We start from the raw sequence: 25,618 nt of genomic DNA on the forward strand, positions 1-25,618 counted from the left end.
AAAAACATTATTACAATTTTAATCGATCGAATGGCTTGGATTTAGACCAAGACTTGAATCCAAGACCTTTTAATTCTTTAACACATGTCTTTCAACCAATTGAGTCAATACACAATTCATTGAAATTATGCATAAGATATATTTAATGGCAAAACAATATTTTCCAACACTTGTAAAAAAATATCTGAAAATAATTTTACCAAGGTTTATATAAAATTTAAATGCATGAAAAATTTATAAATGCATTATTTTAAAAAATTGAGCACTAAGATTATATTTGTTAAAGATTTCATATACCTTGAAACTTGACCGCAAAGCCTGAATAAAGTCGTGCATCTTTTTCCTCCTTTTTGATATATGTCCATGGTCTTGAGAGATTTAAAGTTGTATTCATTAAAAAGTAGTGCCCTAACAGTGTAAAATAATTTTACACTGTCATCCAATAGAAAGTCATTAATTTACCATATTTTTTTTTAAATAAAAGAATGGTTTAATTGGATACATGGTGGTGATTGGTTGACAGTGTAAAAATATTTTACACTGTTAGTGCATCACCCCTTTTCTCAATATTTAATTTATTCTATTTTAGTTTATTGTTTTAAATTAAGAGTTAAAAGGTAGTACACTGACAGTGTAAAATAGTTTTACACTGTCATCCAATAAAAAATCATTAAAATGCCATATCATTAAAAAAATTAATTAAATAATATTTTAATTGAATACATGGTGGTGATTGGTTGCCAGTGTAAAAATATTTTAAGTGCTTGACCAATTTTCTCTTAAATTAATTAAAGTTATATAAAATTACATGTAAAAGCCACGACAAATTATAATAAATAAATATATTAAAAAAGTCTTGTGACAACACTATATCATTAAAAATATTGCGACAATTCAAATTAATAAAACGACGACGAAAATCTGTATTGTTTACTGTATGTTTTTAGATTCACCTCTTTTGAAAGGAGAGAAATTATGTATTAATCCCGATAAAATGACAACCATGAATTCGACATAAGAGTTAAAGACACTAAAATTATAAGCAAAAACTGTTATAAATGATGAACTTCTAAATTTTATTAAATTACTAAATTGTGCTAAAATGATTAAAATATACGTGATACTTTGTTTTAATTCCCCTTTTTTTTTGCTAACGCCATTTTTTGTTCAAGTATAACGCTTTTTTATAATACGCAATATTTTGAATAATTCCTATGCAAACATTAAAAAAAGACACTTGTTCTACGACATCGTATATACATGATCTATGCAACTAAAAATCAGTGTTTGGACACTTCTCAAGATAGAAGAAAAATATCAAAAAATTAATATAATCTTGTAGTAACATACAGTGTTGGTGTTTTTCTTTTTGTTTAGTTATCACTCCATAACATTTTTTGGTAAACTTCACAAATAATAACCTTAATCATGAAAGATCATCAACAAAGTCGAAACCAATCAGTTTTGAGCCAACATTATTTGATATTTGACGTTCCGAGTATATCACCATTAGCATCACGAATGTTTATTCATGAATTGGTTCTAATTATAGAGAAAATGAGAAATAAGATAGTACTATACCAAAAAAGCAACAAAACTCTTTACAGAAAGCAATAATTATTCATTACACTGACAAAATATTGAACACTCAAATTTCAGCCAAGCTAATCCATCTAAACGTCTGAAAATCAGCAGCATTACAAGAATAAACAGCTACCATATTTTCATTCTAACAAAAAAAAAAATTGTGGGACAAAAATGGCTTAAACCTCATGAAGGAACTAAGAAGCTTGTCCAATATCAACACTTTACACAACTGGAGGAGCAAAGAACCCTCCACTAAATCTATGAATCTAACACTGGTGGTAAACAATAGGAAGTGTCACGAGACATTTCTGAACCATAAGGATGCAGCCAAACTGCTTACAAACGTGTGTCACAACCTCAATCTAACTTTCCTAATTGATGTATACATGATTGTAATCCATATTATGTATAACCTAAAACCTATGATTTTATAAGAGGCTGAAGCCCATTACCTTCCCAACCAAGCTTGAGCATTTGATCCACCACTTTCAAGCTTAACTGCAAGAAAAAAGTTACAGCATTAAATGAATATACATGAGACTGAAATATGTCGTCCTTATTATGTGAGGAGAATGTACAAATATATGAAAACATGAGTCTCCTAATCAATCCCTAATTTTAACCTAAGAAAGGAAAACTCAATATAAAATCGAGATATAAAAACTCAATATCCTAACCGACACTAATCATAAATATAATATCTTAAACACATTTCATGCACAAAAAATACTTAACAAGAAAGATACTTAACAAAGATACTTCATTGATATTTCAAGGACCATTGGTATTTCATTGATATTTCATTAAGATTTAACTTACAGATGGATCAGTGAAGATTATCAACTGTTTATCCAAAGTCGAAACCAAAAGATTTGTGTTATCCTGGTTTAGAGTCAGAGCTGTGATATCCTGCCCTTCTCCTAGTCTTAATACATGAGATACCTATAAAAATTAGAATGCAAGAATGATTAGTATTGAAGAACACTTTGCTAACGATGATAGTACAAGGTAATAGTGACTAAATATTGACTAATAATTAACAAGGCATATTAGAATTCAATTAGTATTTGAAAGTTCAAATCTGCAGAATACTTATATGATGATTCTCCCAATAGAAAAGGAAATAATCTTGCAAATTGTTTTTTCCTGATATAATGTTTTTTCCTGATAGAATGCAAGAATGATTAGTATTGAAGAACACTTTGCTAACGATGATAGTACAAGGTAATAGTGACTAAATATTGACTAATAATTAACAAGGCATATTAGAATTCAATTAGTATTTGAAAGTTCAAATCTGCAGAATACTTATATGATGATTCTCCCAATAGAAAAGGAAATAATCTTGCAAATTGTTTTTTCCTGATATAATGCTTTCTAATGGAATATAAATATGATGAATGTAATTTAGCAATTTAAAGTGAGACTAATGTAAAATGGTAATTTTATCTTTGACATCTTAATCATGTACCTCCAGAGTGTGCATATCCAGGAAGCAAACTGATGGTGATGGAAGATCTGTTCTATTGTTTTCGTCAGTTTCTTCTGATTCTGAATCAAAATCAACACCTGACTTATTCAACTGTGAATTTAAACTGTTATATGCTCTACCATTTTCTAGAGAATTAACTCCGATCAAAGCACTCGTCCCATCAACAGAAATTTGCATGCAGCTGATACTGCAAAAGAAGGAGAATTGTGCTCTTGCAATCGGAGTACCGTTGAGAGTAAAGGTACTGAGAGTATGCTGTGATTCATTCCAAGTCATCACAACCCCTTCAGATGAAAGACAGACAATATGGGCCTCTACACCATCCAATCTTCTTATTAAACGTCCTCTTCTAATGGAGTGCAAGAGGACATCTGACGAATGAGAGCAAGAAACAACTATTCCGAGATTTGAGTTAACACAACAACTGATTATTTCACTGCGGTGCCCACGAAGTACCTGTATAGGGCCCTCAATTCGTCGTCTCCGATTCTTTTCAATCAAGTGTGATGAACTATTGCTGGTTGGAGATTGTGTGCCTGTCCCGGTGGAATGTTCTGATACGACATTTGAGTGAGACACAAGAACCCTATGTATTCTCCAGAGTAATACCGTTGCATCTCGGGATCCTGTGACTAGGTAGTTACTATCAGGTGAAAGACCAAGGCAAGTTACAGGAGCACAATGACCATAAGCTGTTTCTAAGGTCTTAGCTCCATCTGATGATATCAACCTAATGCTATTATCAGCATGCCCGCCTAATCAATCAGAAGTAAACATTCCAAGTTATAAGTCAAATACGCAGGACAGAATTTTAAAATTCTATGCAACAGATGACAGGACAGAATAAATATTAAAAAACCATTCCCCAGTAAGATTTTAGTAATCATACACATCCAAGACCTTGAACGTATTGCAATTCAATTCAAGTTAGCAATGCTATACCAATCAATTTTGAAAAAGCCAAGAATAATATAAATATAAACAAAGCAACAAATTGTTCTGATTGTGAATAATTTTTTTAAAAATTTATTAATGCTTCTATACATCAACAACCAAGTCTTATCCTACTAAGTGGAGTCGACTACATGGATTATATTACGCCATAATTATTCTATCAAAGATCATGTTTATATCCAATTTGTTAATCTTGGAATCTTTTTTAATAGTTTCGCTTAAGCTTTGTTTAGGAGTTTGAAGAGGAGGAGAAGAGGGGCTTCGAAAAACGATTTTAAAAAAAAAAATTTGAAAAATCTAACATTTTAAAAAATATATATATAAAAAATTGTATAGAATGATAAAAGAATGCTTATAATTAACATATTTTTAATTTTTAAAATACTATAACAACATAAGTTGTATTTGAACAATTTGTCTAAGCCCTCCAAAATCCTCCTCCAATACAATTTTTTAGTTCTCCAAAATAAGGGAGATTTTGGTTTTAGAATAAAAATAAATCCTCCAAAATCCTCCCTAGCTAAATCCTTCTATTTTTTTCACTCAACCCTTCCTCTTTCTTTTGAAAACCCCCTATTACTCATCTTTTTCAACGCTTCTTCTACCTTGTGTTTTTTAATTCGACGAACGATAGTAATTACAGTTTCTAACAACTTATCTAAATTGTGTCTGCATATTAGTCGATAGTAATTATATCCTTCATGAAATAAATTGTAGAAATACTTCTTTTGACTATCTTTTATATCCTTTTCCTGAACCAAAACTTCGCCTTCTTCATCTTTAACACGCTTCACTTGATCCAAATCTCTTGTCTTTCTTTCTCTTCCCTTAGCAAGCGTATATATAGATTTTTCTCCTTACTTGGTTACTAAAAATTGGTATACTTGGAGAGAGCTTGCCTTCCTGGTCTCTTTCTCAACTTTCTTATACTTTTCCCGAGTTTCGGCATTTTTACCTCTAGAACACTATATAAAACATTCTTTTTTTACGCTAACTTTACTCTAAACACTTTCATTCCACCACCACGATTCTTTACCCCTAAGTCTGAAAAATCTTTTCTCCAAACGTCTCTTTAGCTACTTTTCTAATCTATTGTGTCATCTTGTCCAACATATCATTTTCACTTCCTTGTGGAAGTCTGAATCCCCCTCCAAGATCTTGTGTTGGAAACTCCTTTGTTTTCCACCCTTTAAATGCTACCACTTGAGCCCGTGGAGCTCTCATGTGGCTTCTTCTCTTCGCTCCTCTCTTGATTCTTACATCCATAATCAATACTCTATGTTTGGTAGTCAAACACTCTCCAAGTATAACTTTACAGTCCAAACAAATCTTCATATCTGACTTCTTAATAAGAAAGAAATTTATCTGAGAACATATCACCCCACTTAAATGTGATAAAATGCTTATCGCTTTTTCTAAAGCATACATTTGATATAGTAAGAACAAAAACCGACGCTAAATCTTAGATGGACTCAAACCCTCTATATATAATGTCCCTATATGTCCGTTTATTTTTTAGATCCTCTTCTAGAAAAAATTCTTCTATTTGGTGTATATCCTGAAATAAGCGTTCTAAACTCTCCCAAAATTTACCTTAAGGTGCTCTGCTAACCCAATCTGAGGTGCGTAAGCACTAGTAACATTAAAGGTGTTTTGTTTCAGTACGAATTTCAAAACTATGATTCGATCTTCTACTCTTTTTACATCTAAAATATCCTTCCACTCTTTGGCTACAACAATCTCTATCCCATTTCCCTATCAAATTTTACTGCAATACCAAAGCTTAAATCCCGAGTTGTTTAATTCTTTCATCTTTCACTTGTCCACATAATTTCTTGTAGGCACATAAAATTGATTTTCCTCCAAAATATAATGTCCAATATTTCCATAGATTTCACAATAAGTTGTATATATTCTATGTTCCAAAACAAATTCTATTTTCATGAACTAACTTTTTTACTCACCTGTTCACGAAAATGTAAGAACTCTTGCTTATTTTTCACTGCATCCAAGTGACGAAGCAACGACCCTTGCTCATTTGACACTACACCCAATCTATACAATGTGTTGCTTACAAAAAAACAACCTAGCATTCACATTATTACGTATTTGATCCATGTAATTGAGATTCAACAAAGTTCTACATTGTTGTCGACAACCTAGAAAAATCATTGCCTGCTATCATGGCTGGGACCGGATATGCATAGCAAAAGTAACATTGGCAGGAATTTACTAATGCTTCTATACTTATAAATTTTCAATATTTGGTTGATTATTTAAATAAGTTATAACTTGAACTCATTTGGCGCAAAATTGTCAACACAAGTTTTCTAACATTTAGCTTTAGGAGCTACCCATGTTTACAGAAAATGCTTTTCTCTGTGCTTATAGATTATAATAATTTAGGATATTAAATGACTATTATGTCTATGATTTCAATGTTGATTGTTGAAGGAAAGCTTCATTAAATAATGATTTAGAAGATATCCAAAATTCCTTCCGTAACTGAACTGAATTTAGAAATTAGGGTCAAATGTTTAAATACATAGATAATTGAAGTGACTGCTCTGTTGTTTTAGCAGCTGCTTCTGCTATGGAATTTAATTGCAAATATTTAGAAGGGTCGAAGGACAATGGTATTTCTATCCAATTCATAGTACCCTCCTTATTCTAGTAATTGCATATTGTGATTATCAGTTTTCCTTTTCCATTTCTATTGAACAATAATGTTGCATGTCCCTAAATGCTCTGCGATATCCAGTTTTCTACCTGTTTTATTTTTCCATGACAAATACTAGAATAATAGCAAGTACTACTTAAGTAAACAATACAACGGAAACGTCTAGAAAATCCTATGCTTCTGGTTCACGCCTAGAGGAGAGATTCCATATAATTGATAATTAATTATCAATGTTGCAAGCAAGAGTATAAACCAAATCTAATCACAAGATTTCTTTTCATAAAGTAAATATGAAGGCAGCATATGCAAATAATCTCAGTTCTTTTAGATTTACCAGTAATAATTTCTCTGTCACATGTTATAGAAACGATAGCTTGGCTTCTAATTCCAGAGGCAGAAAATGCTACAGCTTGTGGAAATCGCCACTCTTCACCCGATGCAGAAGGTGCTTTGAACATGCGCATAAGTGTACCACCAGCAGAGCCTGCTGTAACCTTTCTATGTTGAAAAAGAAAAGGAGTTCCATGGCCATCAGGTGTATTGGGTTGCCAGCTGTGTTGTGCAACACGCGCTGCTGGTGCATTCATATCAACAACCACAACCGCATCTGAAGATGCATGAATGGAAGCCGCGGGAAGATTGCAACGCTCAGGTGATGGAACAACGTAGGGCTTGACTTCATTTGGGTTGCGGAATATTGTCTGATATGAAAAGAAATATATGCATCAACAATGAAGTAAATATGAAACAACTGAAGGGCATCTCATGACAAATTCATATTGTATTCACATATATTTTACCATTGAACATGACAACACTTTCATGAACAATAGTATTCACAACATTTCAAAGATTAATAGTAATAAATAGTATTTATATTGTTTTACGAAAAATTGTTCATCTAGATTACCGAGTAGGTTTAGAGATAAATATTAAATTAAAAGAAAAATTGTTCATCTAGATTGCCTAAGGAAATGTTTTCGAAAAGTTACTTTCTGTATTATGAATCTCTAAGTTGTGAGCTAAGGTTTACATAGTACATATAGTACATAAAAGCTCCAAGTAACTAGCAGTTTGTAATGGCAAGTCAGAAATTTTAACTGACAAACTGACTTCTGGGTCACATGTATCAGCTAGACATATACAATACAGTAAACAGTACAGAGACTACAAGACATAAACCATACATTGTAAACTGTAAATTTCACTATTGAGTTTAACAGGAAAAAAGTTCCAAGGGAGTTGCCATTGAGTTTTGTCAATCCTAGTGTTATCACTAGGTCTCTTTGAAGTCCTCACATTCGCTTTAATTGTTACAAGCTTGGAGCATATGATTTATATGCACCAACTTGAAGCAAAGTTTAGGGAAGCATTTCCTATTCAGGGAGAATAAAATCCATTTAGTGTTGTATACATTTGGTTTTCATTTGAAACGAGGGAAGAGAGGAGAGCACACTCAAGCATATATGCATGCTCAGTCAAGAAGTCAAGAGTCAAGATGTAATTTATCAATAGAAGCTTTCAAACCAAAAGAAATAATAGTTACCTGCAAATGCAGAACTTCTGCTAATGGCATTTTCTTCAAGTGGGGAACGGTCAAAAGCTGGGACGGTGTTTGTCCAAAATATGCAATTTGATCTTGCGTGGCACGCTGTTGAACCTTTACTTATCATGTATAAAAGAAAATAGTAAGTTACATAAACATGGAAAAAAAATCAATGAAGTAAGTTCCTTGCAAATATTTTCCAAAATTCAATTTTAAGATAAATCTCTAATGCAAAACGCTTGCGCATATTCTTTCCACAAAATTATCTTCATGTATGTTCATCTAATAGCTTCAATTTTGAGATAGTTAGTTAATGGCATGGTGTTAGATCCCCATATGACCCTAGTCTAGAGTTTGACCAATTCTTCCTCCATTATTTTGTTAAAAAAAATTGAATTTCCACAAGGCAAGGCAAGCCTATGCATTTTGAACGTTTCAAGCCCTACGGGGGGCTCTAGCATGAGGGTTGTCTAAGAGATGCAACATAAATTCATCTGTGTTTTCACCAAACAGTTTAAGCTTTTGGGTTAGTTGTTCTTGGCAATATCAAGACTTTATGTGACAATTAAAGACTTCATAAAAATGCCTGCAGTACCAGTCACATCTACCAGCAATAACAAATATGTCAAATAGATTTCAATCAAACCCCGCTCTACTTTGAAAGGTAGTTTTCCGAGAAAAAAATCAACACCTCAAATTTTTTGCCTCGCTTCTAAAAGAATGAAAATAATAATAAATTGCTTAGTTTTTTGTCCATATACACAATCTTTCAACGGGTCACCTCCTACGGGCATTTCGATACAAGTAAGTTAGTCCCTTCGCTCGAAACCAAAGACTCTGACACCACTCTATATAAATTCTCTCAAAGCTCTATCTCCAACCAATGTGGGACTTCCCCACACTACTCACACTTATAATTCTTTTTCAACACCCCCCCTCAAGTGTGAGTCTATCCACAATGCGCTCCCTCAAGTGGAATCTCTTTTATCCACATACACAACCTTTTAACGAGACACCTCCTACAGACATTTCGATACAAGTCAGTATCTTCGCTCAAAACCAAAGGTATCTTGTAACCATGAATGTTTAGGCCAAACTCTAAGATGTGGGACTCTTAACATCGTCCATAAGAAAATAGGAGCAGGACCCAAGAGTTCAATGGAACTTTCATCTTGTTTAGTAGGAAGATCATAATTATAGGTTTAGTTCAAAACGGGTGTGCTCCAAACACCAACCCTATCATTGTTGCTGTCCGTGCTACTCCTTGGAGTATAACCCTTTTGAAATGAATTATAAGTAAAAATAACTAATATTCCATGGAAGGAAAAATAAGTAAATATGAAAGGCTTCTTTCCTCTTTAATGACAGTATCTCTAAAATACTCAAAATTTAATTTGACTCAATTTATTAGTATAAGAGCAACTTAGAGCATCTCCAATGGTGCAACTCATTTTTGAGGTTTTTGTGGGACCCATTAAGCCACATCATCTTGAAACAACTCCTCCAATTTTTATTCCAATGGTGCAACTCTAAAGAACTGATATTGGGTCCCACAACTTTCTATTAAAAATAAAGAAACGCTAACCAGTGCCCTCAGGGCAATGGTTAAGACTTTAAAAATAATAAATTTATCTCGGTAATCTGCGTATTTAATGCCTTGAAAATTAAAATGTTAAATTTTCTATAAAATATTTTCTTTTTTTGGAATGCTTAACCATTGCCCTGAGGGCACTGGTTAGCAAGACCCTAAAAATAAAGGAATAGCCATTCAGCAACATCCATTTTTATATTTAATATTATTTTATTCTAAACATCCGTTGCATTGTATTACTACGGTTGCCTAGCCTGGCATACTCCAAAGGTTTAGAAATTGAAAATGTTGTTTGCCACGTTGGAGAACTTCTTAAAAAACTGGCGTTGGAGACACTCTTAGGCAATTGGCATTTTTTTTATATTGAATTTGAACTGATTAAATGTGATCAAATACATTCTTAAAATGCATAGTTGCTTATATTTCATTTTGGAGAGAATACCTCTCAAGTAAATACTTCTTGGAAACCTATATTTCATTTTGGAGAGAATACCTCTCAAGTAAATACTTCTTGGAAACCTATGCTTCCTCTGGGTATGAGCATTGGTTTAAAACCCGGTCCATTTCAGCCGGTTGACATGTGGTGCATGTTATAAAAGGCATCACAACTCTTTCATCTTAAAGGTATTATGTGTTGCTCTGGTTCTGAAAAAAGTTGGCATAGGTACTGGTGGTGTAAGGCAATGGCTTTCTTATGCAATAACTTGTTGGAAGTGCTGGGTGAATAATAAAGGTGCATAATCCAAGAAAATGGAAAAAAACATGAGAAAGTAGAGAAAACAGAGAGATCCCACCATATTGCCAGAGGGCGGTGGTTTCGGTCAATAGACTTGCGAAATTACTTTTCTGGTAGTGGCTAATGGTGGCCAGAAAAAAGTTTTGAGTGCAGTAAGATACATACAATCATGGAGTTCAGAAATCGATGGTGGTGACTGGTGACCAAAGAAGGAGATGGATCATGGAGGACATTATTATGGTAAGAGTTTCAAAGTTTAGAGAGCTCAGTAACATAATAGTGATAAGATAAGTCACAGAGGTTTATATGGCTCTGATACCATATTGAAGGTATGGTGAGTTTCAAAAAGAGAAGCACGGAAGAGAAACAAATAAATACTTTGAATCATAATTATGGTTTGATGATAAATCAAAGAACTATGCACCAAACTTTATTTATACTAATTTTAGACAAACCAATTAGGGAAACAAATTAGAATAGTAACAGAAAAATATGAAAACCAATCCTGAGAGATAATCTATGATATTCTATGATAAAATTGTGATACTATAAGATACTTTCTGATTATTTAACAAATTAGTTAAGCCAACTGTATCAAACATGACTGAGTGTATGTTAGACCTTAAGAATTAATTACTAGGAACCAAAAATGAATGTGGCTGTTCTGTTCTATCATGTAGTTACATTTTTATTAGCTATTACTGTTTTTAATATTAACATTTATTTGGAGCGTATCAATAAAATGAGAAACCGTAGGTTAGATGGATCATCCGGAAATTTAGAAGAGGTCTCTGAAGCATGGGTACTTCTATAATTATGAAGTACCGGTACCGGGTACTTAACCGTACCGAGTACACATACTATACTCATTGTACTTCATTTTATCTAATTATTTTGCTTTAAGTGAAATTTATAGTTTTTTCATATGTTAACTTTATAGATTTATGTATTTTAGAAGTGTTATAGAAACTTAACACAATTTTTTGTTTCTATATACTTTTATTGTTTTATTATGAATTGAACAATCTAGTTCTCCACGCAATTTTTTGTTTCTTTATACGTTTTGTTTTATTATGAATTGAACAATCTAGTTCTCCACCGATACATTTTTTAGAAAAACCTTAATTTTTATAGACGCGCCCATAACTTGGTATTTTTTTTTAAATTGTAGTATCACGTACCAGTACCGGTACCAGGTACCGAACCTATGCATCATAGGAAGAGGTTATTAGGAAGGGAGAGAGGTCTCGAATTCTTAGAGGAGAGAGACCAAGACTCTCGAAACTCTTGGATATTAATCCTTTGTCTATTATTCTATATACGTCAAGATTGTGAGTGTTGTGTGTCTTTCTATTGAACTACCTATTCTAACATCAATAACAGTGAATAAATTATATCATATATTTCTATTGGATACTAGTTTCTATCATATTAGTAATGTTTAGTTGTTGCAGACTTGATATCGCATGTTTGACCATGCAGATCAGCACAAATTTCGTTCCCAATTATTAGAATATTTCTATTTATTATTAGGATCAGATTTTATTCACGTTTTCTTTATTATATCCAATCAATTCTAAACCTAAGGTGTAGAACTTTTATTGTAATTATCATATTTAAGCAGTACATATCCTGCTGAATAATATATAATATTTGCCAGCTACTCTTTAGAATTAGATTGCCACAAGGTATGTAAGTTAAACCTGTTGGCGCGTTTTAGTTACTGTTTGATTCATAAGAGGACATTTTAGTGCATTTGATCCATTCGGTTGACCTCTTTAATAAGAAAAGGCTTTGGTGGTGGTTATTGTTGTAATGCAGGCAAGTGATGTAATATAAAATATTTTGCCTCTTAATGTTTCACCAACTTTCTCTACAATTTGATTGATGATAAATAAGGCCAAGTATTTTTCTGAACATGGATTGCTTTGCATTATTGATGGACTCGGAGTAGGATACATACATAAAATATGATTTAGTATTAACTATAGTGAAGAAGGGAATCATCAAATATCAACTAAGAAATGTATCATTTTTTTAATAAGCTTTCTGAGGGGTGGCATTTTACTCAGACAAATAATTGAGTTGAAAATATGAAGAAAAGGAGACATACTGGGTCAGAGATTTTATCAATATCCACCGTCCCTTCATAGGTAATATAAAAGAAAACGTTATTTGCTGCAACAGCTTCTTTGCCCCGCTGTTTATACCTGCATGGTCCAACTAATTGATGAAACAAAAAGTACAATACAAAGAAACTATTATAAAATGCATTATTCATAAAAATAGTTATAAAAATAGTGGTGTAGCAAACTTATGAAAAAGGGGAAAACATTAAATGATAGGAGGAAGCAGTCCAGAGCGAGGGTAAATATCAACACCCTAAAAACGGTGTGAAACTGAAAATAGTTAGAAGCCTACCCAAATATAAGATCAATCCACTCATGTAAATGAGAAGATACATATTCACTCTCCAGAGCCTTCCGATGCTTATGAATAAAATCAACTGGATTTTCAGCCCATGCAGGAAGTTTTACAGTATCTGGTATGGCAGAAATGAACTATTAACCATGGTTTGCATTGAGTATACAATGAAGTCAAACTACAGTAGAAAATCTTAATTAATATACCGAGCTTTCCTCCCAATTGTGTTGTGCCAAAATCAATTGAATTTTCATTTGTGAGGACTTCAGGTTGGTAAAATAGCTCAGGGACCTAAAAAAGCATAAATGAGGAAAATTATTTTGATATGTTAAATAAAACCATGATAAAATTAATATTAATAAAAATATTAAATCTTGTTAACGATATTCAGATAGAAGCTAGCCAAGGCATATGACCCAGTCATTTTTTGTAGAGGAATATACATACCAATTCCTTCACATCACTCATGTCCTCAAGAACTCCATTCCAAGTACCAGAAATATCAGAAAACATTCGATCTGCATGATCAAATTTTCCACCTTGCAGTTGGATAGCAAGGGTAGTGAATGGTTCAACCCTAACAAGATAATATAAAACCTATAAAAAGAAGATAATAGACACTAGTTATTGCAGAATCAGAAACTAAAAATTTCATCAAAGACAATAGTATTATATTACTGGAGAATTACTTTTGCTGTTCTGGAATGAAAAAAAAAAGAAAGTTAAAATCAGGCATCAGAAGTCACGGTGGTCCAATACACACAAAAAGGGCGGCTTGAATGCAATAGCAAAAAGAAACTAAACAGACAGCAAAATATAAAGAAAGCATAATTTTATGGTTGATATTCTTTCAGATGTTAAGTTTCGTTTTGGATTATAGATCTAATTCTTTATGGTCTTTGCTTATGTGTAAGTAATTGGATTTAAGTTGCTTATGTGTTACCATTCCTATTGTACCATTATTAGCAAGTATATTTCTATACGGGATCAGACATGCTTTCCCTTTATCTGAAAAAAAAAAAAGAAAAAAGATATATGATCTAATTAAAAGGATGTAAAACAATTTTTAATACGATTGGGTTGGCCTTGCTTTACCCCAAAAACTAGTTCACGGGGTGAGAGTTATAGATTGTTGGGAGGAAACACAGAATACGGCAGATCAAATCATCAAAGAAATTGTTTAGACGGTCCCACTTTTCCGTTGCCTCTTTGATTTTGGATTAGAGCTTAACTCAATCCTAACAGGCTCATAAGGCGAGGATTGCCTCCACTCGTAACCATTGGCCATGCCATTTCACTATCCATATGGGATTCTTAACAAGAATTGATGGATAAAAATACTTTTTAATAAGGACTGTTTCGTGGCTATAATTCAGCAAAATGCTTTCAAATTGGTTGCATAATCAACCCAAGATGCGTGGTACCTGAGAAATCATAGATTGATTTCTATTAAGATTCTTATGAAAACAGTTGTCTATGAAACAGTCTTTGCTGACCTACAATATTTAGTGAACAATCAAAACCTAAGTGGGCACTTGCTTGAATCTGGCCTAGTTTTAACCTTAAAATAAATATCTGCAAAGGTACCATTCAAATAACCTATACAGCCTCCACTTCCATGTTCCAATCACTGTTTGTGTTATTCCTTTGCAAGGTTAAGTAAACTTATAAAGATTACTTACAGAAGAAACAGAAAACTTATACAGATTACATCATATGTCTTAGGATTTGAGTTGGATCTAACTCAACATTACAAAACAGACTTGTAAGGTAATGGTTGTCTCTCACTTATAAAATCATGTTCAGGCCATATCTCTTCAATGTGGAACTTTCTAACATACACCCTTCCTCCCAGGACTGGACATCTGAACCGTGACCTGAGTAGTCCGATAGAACGACTGGACATCTTAAGTGTGACCTAAGTAGTTTGATAGCAGAAAACTTACAGCAGGTGGCCCAATAAATCATGGATAGGCTCTGATGCCCTTTTAGAATTTGGATTAGACCTAACTCAACCTTACGGCTTGTAAGGTAATGATTGTCTCTCGCTTATAAACCGATGTTGATGCCATATCTCTTTTAACACGGGACTCTTAACACGGTCTTTTATCTGTAGTCCTATATTAGTATATTACATACATCGACAGAGGAAAGCCAAAACAATCCACTTAAATATGGAAAATGCTATATCTATCAAATGACGTGTCATATAATTTCACTTGCTCCATTACTCAAGAACTTCCGGGTATTGAGTCAGATAAAAAAGGAACTGCTTTATACTTTGCCAAGCTTCTGTGTATTTCACAAAAAGTGAATTTTGATTGGCAAGCCTTCAATCATGATGCTTGCTGTGATTATTTTATTCGCTGGAAATAGCATCTGCCTTTAAATATGTATGAATATTATCAATTAAAAGGTTGTTATTACAATAGTATGGTACAGTAGCTTTTTGAAAATCATTTGCCTCAAGGGCAACATATCCCAGCTTAGAATCAGTTAATAATTATGAAAAATTCGTCTCTGCAACTACATAAATATGTTGGAAGAAATAAGCCAGCAACAGCAGGCCATATACACTTTTCTTGTATATATAAAACAAACACTGCAAATGTGAAATTTGCTTAAGTTAACAAGTTAAAACTAGCACCATTTTGAATTAAACTATCTGTGCATGGCATTGATGTGAAATGAAACTCAGTAAGCAAACTATCTGCCTAGAACTCAAGCATTATCAAAGATACCAAAAGGGTCATATCAGCCAGAGTGCTAACAAACTATAATGATTAAGAATGACTCCTAATAAAGAAGTGGAGACTCACCGTTCCTGCACTCGAGTAGTGTGAGCCATAGTGGAATTTAGGGATGACTGGATCATCAAAGCTGGCATATCTCTCTTGAAATCTTTTCAGACGATCTGGGTTCAGCGCCCCAACAGGCTGCATCATATCAAAAGATTAAATTGTAAATTTACATATAAATATAAATTTAATACATGTTTTTATTTAATGTGATTAAGTCAATGGAATACATAACACCTTTGAAAGGTCTCGAAAAGAAGAAGGATTTGAAATATCCAAGCTCTCTGAATCGTAATCAGAAAGAATCCAGGGGAACACCGGATACTGCCAAGATTAGGTAACTAATGATCAATAAAAATTATGAAGATAGGACTAAAATGTTAATGATATATATATATATATATATATATATATATATATATATATATATATATATATATATATATATATATATATATATATATATATATATAGAGAGAGAGAGAGAGAGAGAGAGAGAGAGAGAGAGAGAGAGAGAAATCACCTGAGTAATATCATTATAACTACGCCCAGCCAGTGTATTGAGTTGCATTAAATATTCAAAATTGCTGATCTGCACAAGTAAAAAAAATCGTAAACATGAGAAATGAGTATGCTATTGCAATAAAGACTAGTTTTCTTCATTTATTAAGAATCTTACCTCCCACCTAGCCCAGCGCTCCATAAGTTGAGTTCTTTTCAAAAGTTGATCAGGTCTCTGCAACAAGAAGGTACTACTTCTTTAGGTTTTTGAGCCACAACATGCAGTATAAAAACTATACCAGAAAATAAAAATATAACATGGATACAATTGTAAAATCACAGTAACATCAAAATAAAAAATTTGTCAACTTCATTCACGTTTACTTCTATCATAAGCCCATATGCAGAGAAGCTAGCACAAATTAACAGTCAGAAAACCTGTGTATTACCTGAGTAGCCAAATATATATTGTTTAAATGAGGAGGTCGTGCTTGAACAATTGCCCGATATGCATTTCTTCGCCCTTCACTACTCTAAAGAGGAATTGGAAGGGAGATGTTAGAAAGATAGTGAACCAATATTAAATCTCTACCTGACTGTTTGAGAATTTAGAAGAGTAGATCTTTAGCATCTAACAAACTAAGACCAAGTGTTCACGAATCAATCCTTGTCAGCCCCATTTTTCATAATTAAATCAAATTTTAGAACAAGGTACAAGGGTCTGTGCATTACCCATTCGTCGAGAACAAAAGGCTCTTGTGAGATGGGTCATGCAAGAGAAATAAAACTGTTCAAGAGCCTCCAGTAGTAGCTTAAGAATGATGAGTTTGATTAGGATTATAAGGGTACAAGATTTATCAATCAGTAAAGTGTTCAAAATTATATCAATTGAAATATATATTATTTCCTTTTCTTAGTATTCTACTCTTATAAAAGGAGCACCTTTATTGATAATATAGAACCACCAATATTATTTTCTGCATGGTCAGTTTTGAGAATGGTCCCAAAACCAAAACGGTTTTTTCTTCTTTAAAAATAGAAGGAAAGAAACTAGCATATGCAAGAAATTATACCCCAAAATCAAAAAAGAAGTTTGAACGATCCACCATAAATAGCTCCAGAGCACTTCTTCTAAGGAGGTATCTGTAAAGGAACTAACACTTGTGAACCACAAATAGCATGTATATTTTTTTTTTTTCAGAATTTGTACATGGCATATGAGCAATAACTTTGCGCAGCAAAAAATAATAATGATGCAATCAACAAAATGAGCTTACCTCCGGCTATATATTTGATGAAGAGATGACATTAACCAGCTACGGTCCTTTTCTTGGTTCCCTGCCTTAAAACTGGAATGCAAACCATCTGTTGTGTCACTGGTCTCATTGTTATAGTTATCAACTATAAAGTTTATCCTCCTACTGGTTACCTATAACAAGAGCATAGTGCTTCGTATGAGTGAAATTATCATATCTAAGACAAGAAATCCGTTGAAACAATTGGGTTTGGGAAGGGAATGTGATGCAGAGAAAATAGAGTAAACAGAATATGAAATCAAATGTATATGGTGTATCATAATGCGCTGTAAAACAGTAAAACTGTGGAAAAATAATCATTTCCAGGGTTGGATTGGGATCCCTTGTGATATGAAATTGAATCCTGATATCCATGTTATTTCTTTCCTTATATCCTAGTTTATAGTTTTGAGTAGCTTGTGTTTTTGTAATCATTGTTTATGTTTTCCTTGTATCGAGCTTCATTGACCTTTTGTGAGTGATTCATGGGTTTATTTTCTGGTTGAATAAAATAAACCAGACCGTAGTTCAATTTATATTAAAAATTAAAATAAAACCCTTAATCAAAATTAAACAAGAGAAAAATTAACTTCCTAAAGATAAGATCAAATCAATAAAAATTCTACGATATTCTCAAAAATATATTATTGCTAAATAGCATAAACTGTCCTCATGGAGTGAGCATCATTCTCGGCCTCAAAGGTATTTTTTAGATATTCTAACTATTAGAATATATATGCAATACATCTTTCCTATAATAGAAACATTAAGTGCAAAAATTTTCATGCTTTATAAATTTTCTTGTAAGTCAATGCATCCACATCAGTAGGTCACATAATCACATTTTCTCAAATGGCTATGAAATGCAAAAGATATATGCCAATACAGTACACACAATCTACAATTCACATGAGCAGTATCATCATGATTGTTTCAGAATCAATGGAGGCATTCACATTCATAACTTGATACAACTTAGTCAAAATTATAATCATTTCTAAAATAGGCCTGTAAAACTTACTTGGAAGATTCCCCGAATGACTTTAAGTGGTCGGACCATAGATGTTGGTAGCTCGAGAACAATTCTTTCATCAAGTTCGCTAGGAACATACCCAGGTGCAATGGCTGAAGAACTCTGATCGTGTTCATCACTTGCAAGTTGAGAACCACTGGATTCCAAAGATGCCCGGACAGATTGCTCTGCTGATTCAGAATTGTCTCCTTTATTTTGAATATCATCAGCCCTAGCAACCAAATTCTCAGCATCCACCTGTTCTTCATCTTCATTGACTGCCTCCAATGAGATTGCTTCGGCAGACAAAACTGGAGTGCTCTGGTCATTTTTCTCGCCCGAGTATTCCTCATAATCAGCCGCAGAACCTAAATGATCAGATCCTCGATAATTCCTCCTCAAACATCTTCTCATCCTGGAAGAACTTTCCATTAAATCTAGTTTCCAAAAAACCTACAAAATAAAAAATAATAATAAGCATGATAAAGTGAACTCAAGTACTTTGTCACATGATTAAATTTTAGCAGGAGTAATAGCTGGCCAGATAACATATCCTTCAATTATAGGCAAAAAGCATGAAAGCAAAACAAAAGAAAAAGAAAAACAAGGCATCAGATTAATTGAACGGTCAAAAAGTTTAGCAAAACCAAAAGTCCCATACAAATGCTAGCAATACAATAAAAAAAAGCTGTTTTTTTCTATCTTGACTCTCTGGTTTATTCCTAGAACAAACATGAAACAACAGCAAGCAACTAAAGGCACATTTCCTTGAAGACACGTTCTAGTTATAAGAATTTGAGATTTGTAATGTGAATATCATAACATACACGAGGCGGGCTGTATAAATTATCTGCAAAAGGTCCAAAAAGACTTCTCATCTCTATTAATTGGTGAATAAGTTTGCGCCATGCATGGACTCCAGTCCTGATTCGATGTCGAGTAACTATATCCACATAAGCGCGCCTGTCAACCTGGCAAACATGAAATATTTAACAAGCAGCTTCTCAATAAATTTGCATGTCATAGAAAAAATTAGCAAACAAACCTCAGACCGTTGCATATTTCTTGCTAGTGCAAAACTGGCTACAAGAACAGCAATATATTTGTATGAAAAAGCATTAAAATCTTTCCCATACACCGACTTTGTACCAAGTGGCTGCAAACATTCCATCCAGGCAACTCCCATTGCTTCAGAAATATTCCACCTCTTGACCCGCTCCATATCACTAGCACTCCTTCGTTGTGCAGATGTAGCCATTGCAACAGCACTAAGACCTCTTCCAGAGCCAATTTTTGCAAATCGCTGAAGATCACGAGCAGCTGCCAAAGCAGCAGCTTTTGCAGCTGCTTTATCCTTGGGAAGAGGTGGTGTTTTGTTAGAGACCTCCAAAGGACTTTGAAAGCTTGAAAACGTCTGAAGCCTAGTCTGTTTGCGTTCAAGCAGTGAGGTGTCACGCCTAAGATGGGTAGGTGTTGCAGGAGCTTGGCTTTCGCCACCTGACGCACCAGCTGCAATCATAGCCAATGCCATTGCAGCAGGTGGAGATGCAAAAGCAGCAGCCCAGGCAGGAGATATCATTGCGAGAGCAGCCTAAAGAAAATAGCAATTATCAATTACACATCTAAAACAATACAGTAAGATCATGCCAATGAATCATGTGTGAAGCACACTCTGTCTATGTTGTGTTAGAATCAGAAAGATAGAGAAAAGGGAATACTTTGGCTATAAAAACAACGCATATATATATATATATATATATATATATATATATATATATATATATATATATATATATCAAAACAAGTCCACCAAGATAAATCAGCATTAAGAGCTGTCTAATTTATTTGAATATGAGAAGCATTGATCCTCTGAAATAACCCATATTTCTTTTGGGTACTTTTTCTCTTATCTTAATAAACTTATGGTGGGTTAAAAGTGATGGGTAATAGCTGGGGTGCCAACTTGGGTGGAATTGCAGTCATTTTTGTGATGCCTACATACGCCATGTTGCGTTCAAACAAATATTTTCTTTGCCAATCAAATGAGAGTGTAACGGTTTGGTAACAAGAAGGTAAACAAGACGGAAATCAATACGTTGGGGCAATGTTTGTTTGTATGGGATTTTATTTTAGTGTTGGAAAGGAATATCATGCCTTTCAAGGGTGCGATTATTGCCTTTAAATTTTCTTTGGATAGAATTATATGTACGCCTTCTCTTAGGTCTTTCCACATGGATTATTTCAGGGGATTAGTACTTCACATATGCAAAGAAATTAGACAACTCATAACACTGATTGATCTTATTGGACCCACGATCAACTTTATTAGAACCAAAAATCTGGAAGAGCAAGTCAAAGGAAGTAAAAGGAAATAAAGTTAAACGAATGATAGTAGAAAATGAGATGATTTAATAGTTTGGAAAAATAAAATGGAAGTGAAGGGAAAAAATGTAAGTGTTCCCTTTCCTTGTTCAATTGGGTAGAAAGTTGGAGGAAAGAAAAAAAAAAGAATAATTTTAAAATGAAATAAATATCCATCATTAAAAATGAGTAGTGGACAGATGTAAAGAGCGTAAATTAAATATTTTTTATATACAATATTACTGTAAATAGTATGTAAAGAAAATTTATTATAAATTTGAAAAAACATTGTTGTAACTAAACAATGTGTTAAAGTGAATGTGAAGGTATTGACATATAACTAAGTCAAACCCTTCTTCTTACACATGTTTTAATGTGGGTATTTATAGGAATGGACAGTAACTGTACCTCAATCGGCAGGGAATCGGCAGCTAATGCACGGTCATCGGCGACAAGAGGATTCAAACCATCAGCAGTAGCAAGCTCATGAATGTTAGCCAAAAGGGGGCGCCACCTCCTTAAGACGGCAACAAATGGTGGTAATATAGCCTCGAGGTACTGTTTACGAAGAGGCTTTTGATCTCTGCTAACAGCATGGTAAACCTGACAGAGTATTACTATGGTAACTACATTGATGTATACAAAATGAAGACAATCAGAAAGAATGAAAATAGGCAAGATGAAAACACAAACCTCGGCATATAGCACACAAGATGCAACCAAGACTCTTTGCCTCTTTGAATCAGAAATTGGCATGTTGAGAACAGGTGAGAGAACACTGTTCAAATATAAAAAATAAAAAATAAACAAGACAAATATTGACCCATCTAGAATACATCAGATTACGAAAACAAAAAGGGGAAGTATCCAATTAACATTTTTCTATAATATTTTGTCTCGATAATAGATTTCTCTCAGACTCCCAAGGAATCCATTCTCCAGCCCTGCCAAGAGATGATCCTAATCCGGGTAAGTCTTCTTCTATACCTAAGAGTCGTGGTAAGTCTTCTTCTATTCCTAAGAGTCTTGATCATGATTTACTATCTAGATGTGCATATAGCAATTAGGAAACCTTTTAGATCATGAACCAAGCATCCTATGCCTAAATATGTGTCATACTCAAATTTGGCTTTCTTCATTTGTTGGGTCTACCTCTCAAATGTCTGATGTAGAAATTCCAAAAAATGTACATAGGGCTCTATAAGTTCGGAGGAAGTTGTTCTGGAGGTGATGAGAGCTCTTGAGAAGAATAAAACTTGGAGAGTCATGACTTTACGTATAAGAAAAAATACAGTGGGCTGCAAATGAGTCTTTACAAATATACGAGGCGCATTTGGAGCGTTCAAAATTGAATATTGATAAAGTTCTTTTGTCCTTGGCAATGAATTTAGATTGGCCTTTTAACCAACTTGATGTAAAATAAACTGTTTTTTCTAGGATGGTTTGGAGGAAGAAATATACATGGATAGTCCTCAAGGCTTTGAAGACAAGTTTGGTTCAAATGTGTGCAAATTGCAAAAGTCACTGTATAGTCTCGAGCAATCTCCAAAGGCTTGGGTCAGTTAAAAGACAAGGATATAAGCAATGTCAATTAAACCATTCTGTATTCATGAAATTTTCCAACGATGGTAAGATTGCAATTCTAATTGTATATGTGGACGATACCATTTTCAAAGTATACGACATAGTTGAGATGGAAGGTATTAAGAGTCCGACTTTAGAAAGGATGTGGCGTGAAAATATGTTTATAACATGGTGAAATCCTCATCCTACAAGTCAGTTTTGTATAATTGTATTACACCCGACTACAATTATAAGATGGCTTCAGAGCAAATCTTCATCATATGACTAATGGGGCTCATTGCAGCGGATGGTGGCAATAAGTTTCCGCCACCAGCCACTGCCGGAAAAATTTGAAAAATTCCACTTTTTCATGAGTTTGCATTTCTTTTGTGCGAGCTTCATAAAAGCCTGTTATTAGCTTTTGACAACTCTTATTTAGACTTTTTGTTTTCTAGCAACACGTTGATTCTCTGGTGGACCCTTATTTGGCATGTCCCATCAGACATCATTGTGATCATATTGTTGTCTCCAGTCCTGAACGACACTGTCATCGAAGCAGCCACATGCCACCACTTGTCAAAAAAAAGTTTAACACGCTGTCGTGTCATTTTTCCTTTTAACATGTCTTCAAATTCTCCACCGTGACATCCTTCCGACGTGTTTAAAATTTCTTCTCCGGTCATTCACTCTGAGTCAGTCAACATATTCGTCCTACTTCCACCATGATGCATATTCACTGGGTTTCATCCAGTATTTCTCTTTCCCATTGGTGTGTTTCTCACCACAATCGGTTATGGCTTCTCCAGTGAGACTTGTTCCCAAATACCCAAATTCAACATAAACTGGTTTGTATGGTGAGGAATTTACACCATTTATAAAAATAGTTGCATGTGTCTAATGTGAAACTCTTAACACATGATATACTTTTTATAATGTGGGACTCATAACACACAGTCCTCACACTTAGAACTGGACATCTGGAGTGTGACCCGAGTAAGGATCTTAGATAGACTTTGATATCATCTTAGAATTTTAGAATTTTATATTGGGTTTAACCCATCCTTATAAAACTGACTTATAAGGTGAGAGGTGTGTAAAGAACTATAATTGTGATCCTGGCAACATTAAGAACTATATATGCACCTAGATTTGTATCAAAACCTGCCCTAGATTAATTAAGTCAAGTCCAAATTCTAAGATAGTATCAAAACCTGCCCTAGATTTGTTATTGACCCATATTTGTTTATTTGTTCACACTCCAAATGTTGAGTCAAACGTGTGAATGCATGTGTTGAGATCTCATATCGGCTAGAGATGACCAAAGTATTACTTATAAAGCTTGGGCAATCCCCACCCATTGACTAAACCTAACTCAAATTTTAAGACATGTTTTACCAAGAAAACGTATGTAATTATGTTGTATATGGGTTTTTTATTATTCTTGCTACAACTCCTTTGTGGGAAACACGTACAAAATTAGAGAATACTACTAGTTTTTCTTCCTCAAAATTGAAAAGCCCTTTTCCTTGGAGAAGCACTATGGATTTACCTTACCAAGAGGAGCACTCTCCAGCCACCTTTTCTACATCAGTAATATTAGTTTTTTTGCTGTCTTCCTTGTTTTATGGTCCTCCGAACTAAGTTGTAAGATATGTTTTACTTGAATCATGTTTCTGAATTATTTGCATTAAAACTAGTACAAGACTGCATTTTAGGACAGAAACAAGCACACAATTTTAGATTGAAGGGATTGTTCTACCTCCATAAAAGTGCTGATCGCGGTTTTCTTCCTTCAGGCGCTGCATCCTCAATACTTGTATTTCTCATCAGCATATAATCTTCACCATCATCATCTTCCCTCATCGATAAAAGAACCATTCTAAGCATGCATAAGAACGGTTGGTCACTGTCTAATAGCTGGTACAGTGCAGCCATCGCTCCCATTCCGGTACCTGATCCTCCACCTATACCAAGACCACCACCGAGTCCAGACTCATCTAGCAATAATGCTTGGAGCATTGCCACAGACTTCCTCACCAAAGGAAGCTCAATCCAGTTTCCATTGGCATCTTTCTCCAAAGCTGACTTCCAAAAATCCCATCCGCTGCCTCCACCACCAAATGCAGCTGGATTCTGTGGAAGGCCAACACCATACCATAAACGGCTCCGATATTTCCAGCCATCAGCTAAATCCTTTGTACAAGACCCGTGTGACACAAAAGCACAAGATACGGATTCGTAAGGCTCAGCTGCTGCTGCAGCCGTAATCTTTTCCATCAATGATGTAGGGATCTGACCGCTTCCATCAGCCATTGAAGAAAGGGCCTTCAAAAATTATGAAAGTATGAGTTTCACCAACATAGAAATATATAGAACAAAAATGATATGAGGATTAATAGACAAATCAAATCGATGAGAATGCAAATGCAATGGCAATAAGAAAAAAAAGTTGGCACATATTTTATTAAATCTGAAAGACAAATACAAAAGTTAGAGATAAGAAGTATAATGCGGGAAGAGTAAAAAAAATTATTTGGAGAATAAAACAGTATGTTACGCATAATTTAATAACGGAAGTGACCCTGGAGATGCACAAATATCAAAACAAAATACTTCTCTATTTAAGACATGTAGCATGCATGTGTAGTTTTAGATTACTATAAGCATACATCTAGAGGGATTGCCCCTGAGCCACTGGATAATGATCTTTGGTTGTCTGTGACTTCAGTTGACTCGTCTATTGTTGACAGTGAAATTCTGTGATCACTTATTGGATACAAAGTAGAAAGGGGAGATGGAGATATATCTGCATTACGTGAAGAAGATTGTTTGCTCTGCAACCGCAAATGGTCTTCAACAAGCATAAGTATCACAATGGCATTCTCTACTAAGGCCACAGACAACTGGGCAGCATTATCAGCTTCAACCTTAGCATCTGTTGGGGACAAGCCCCCAGCTGCAACACCAGCCGCAGCTGCAGCAATAATTTGAGTCTGCAACAAGGGAAAGCTGTATGTGAACATCACTGTTTTTTCTTCCACTCTTAACAAAAATGAGAAACATAGATAATTGCACTTA

General features: G+C 34.1%; 1 protein-coding gene across 3 annotated transcripts in view; it reads right to left on the minus strand.

The window, feature by feature from the left end:
• Positions 1–1,578: 1,578 nt before the first annotated feature.
• The window catches only part of LOC131609541 (BEACH domain-containing protein C2), a 37,183-nt gene continuing 13,143 nt past the window's right edge, over positions 1,579–25,618 (minus strand). For 2 of the 3 annotated variants that reach the window (XM_058881253.1, XM_058881254.1), the window contains exons 10-32: positions 25,210–25,533; positions 24,300–24,865; positions 21,671–21,755; positions 21,386–21,580; positions 19,662–20,207; positions 19,444–19,587; positions 18,626–19,069; positions 17,587–17,738; positions 17,383–17,452; positions 16,759–16,842; positions 16,488–16,544; positions 16,332–16,400; positions 16,046–16,132; positions 15,830–15,946; positions 13,458–13,607; positions 13,217–13,301; positions 13,008–13,128; positions 12,700–12,796; positions 8,260–8,373; positions 7,048–7,414; positions 3,059–3,834; positions 2,407–2,529; positions 1,579–2,085 (exon numbers count right to left, since the gene is read on the minus strand). In XM_058881253.1, the coding sequence (XP_058737236.1) occupies positions 2,008–2,085; positions 2,407–2,529; positions 3,059–3,834; positions 7,048–7,414; positions 8,260–8,373; positions 12,700–12,796; positions 13,008–13,128; positions 13,217–13,301; positions 13,458–13,607; positions 15,830–15,946; positions 16,046–16,132; positions 16,332–16,400; positions 16,488–16,544; positions 16,759–16,842; positions 17,383–17,452; positions 17,587–17,738; positions 18,626–19,069; positions 19,444–19,587; positions 19,662–20,207; positions 21,386–21,580; positions 21,671–21,755; positions 24,300–24,865; positions 25,210–25,533 (4,851 nt within the window). In that variant the 3' untranslated portion in view covers positions 1,579–2,007. Of the gene's footprint in view, positions 2,086–2,406; positions 2,530–3,058; positions 3,835–7,047; positions 7,415–8,259; positions 8,379–12,699; positions 12,797–13,007; positions 13,129–13,216; positions 13,302–13,457; positions 13,608–15,829; positions 15,947–16,045; positions 16,133–16,331; positions 16,401–16,487; positions 16,545–16,758; positions 16,843–17,382; positions 17,453–17,586; positions 17,739–18,625; positions 19,070–19,443; positions 19,588–19,661; positions 20,208–21,385; positions 21,581–21,670; positions 21,756–24,299; positions 24,866–25,209; positions 25,534–25,618 lie in introns of those variants that run through there. The other variant, XM_058881255.1, reaches the window with a different exon arrangement.

Source organism: Vicia villosa, linkage group LG6, assembly GCF_029867415.1.
Source record: "Vicia villosa cultivar HV-30 ecotype Madison, WI linkage group LG6, Vvil1.0, whole genome shotgun sequence".
Classification (NCBI taxonomy): domain Eukaryota; kingdom Viridiplantae; phylum Streptophyta; class Magnoliopsida; order Fabales; family Fabaceae; genus Vicia; species Vicia villosa.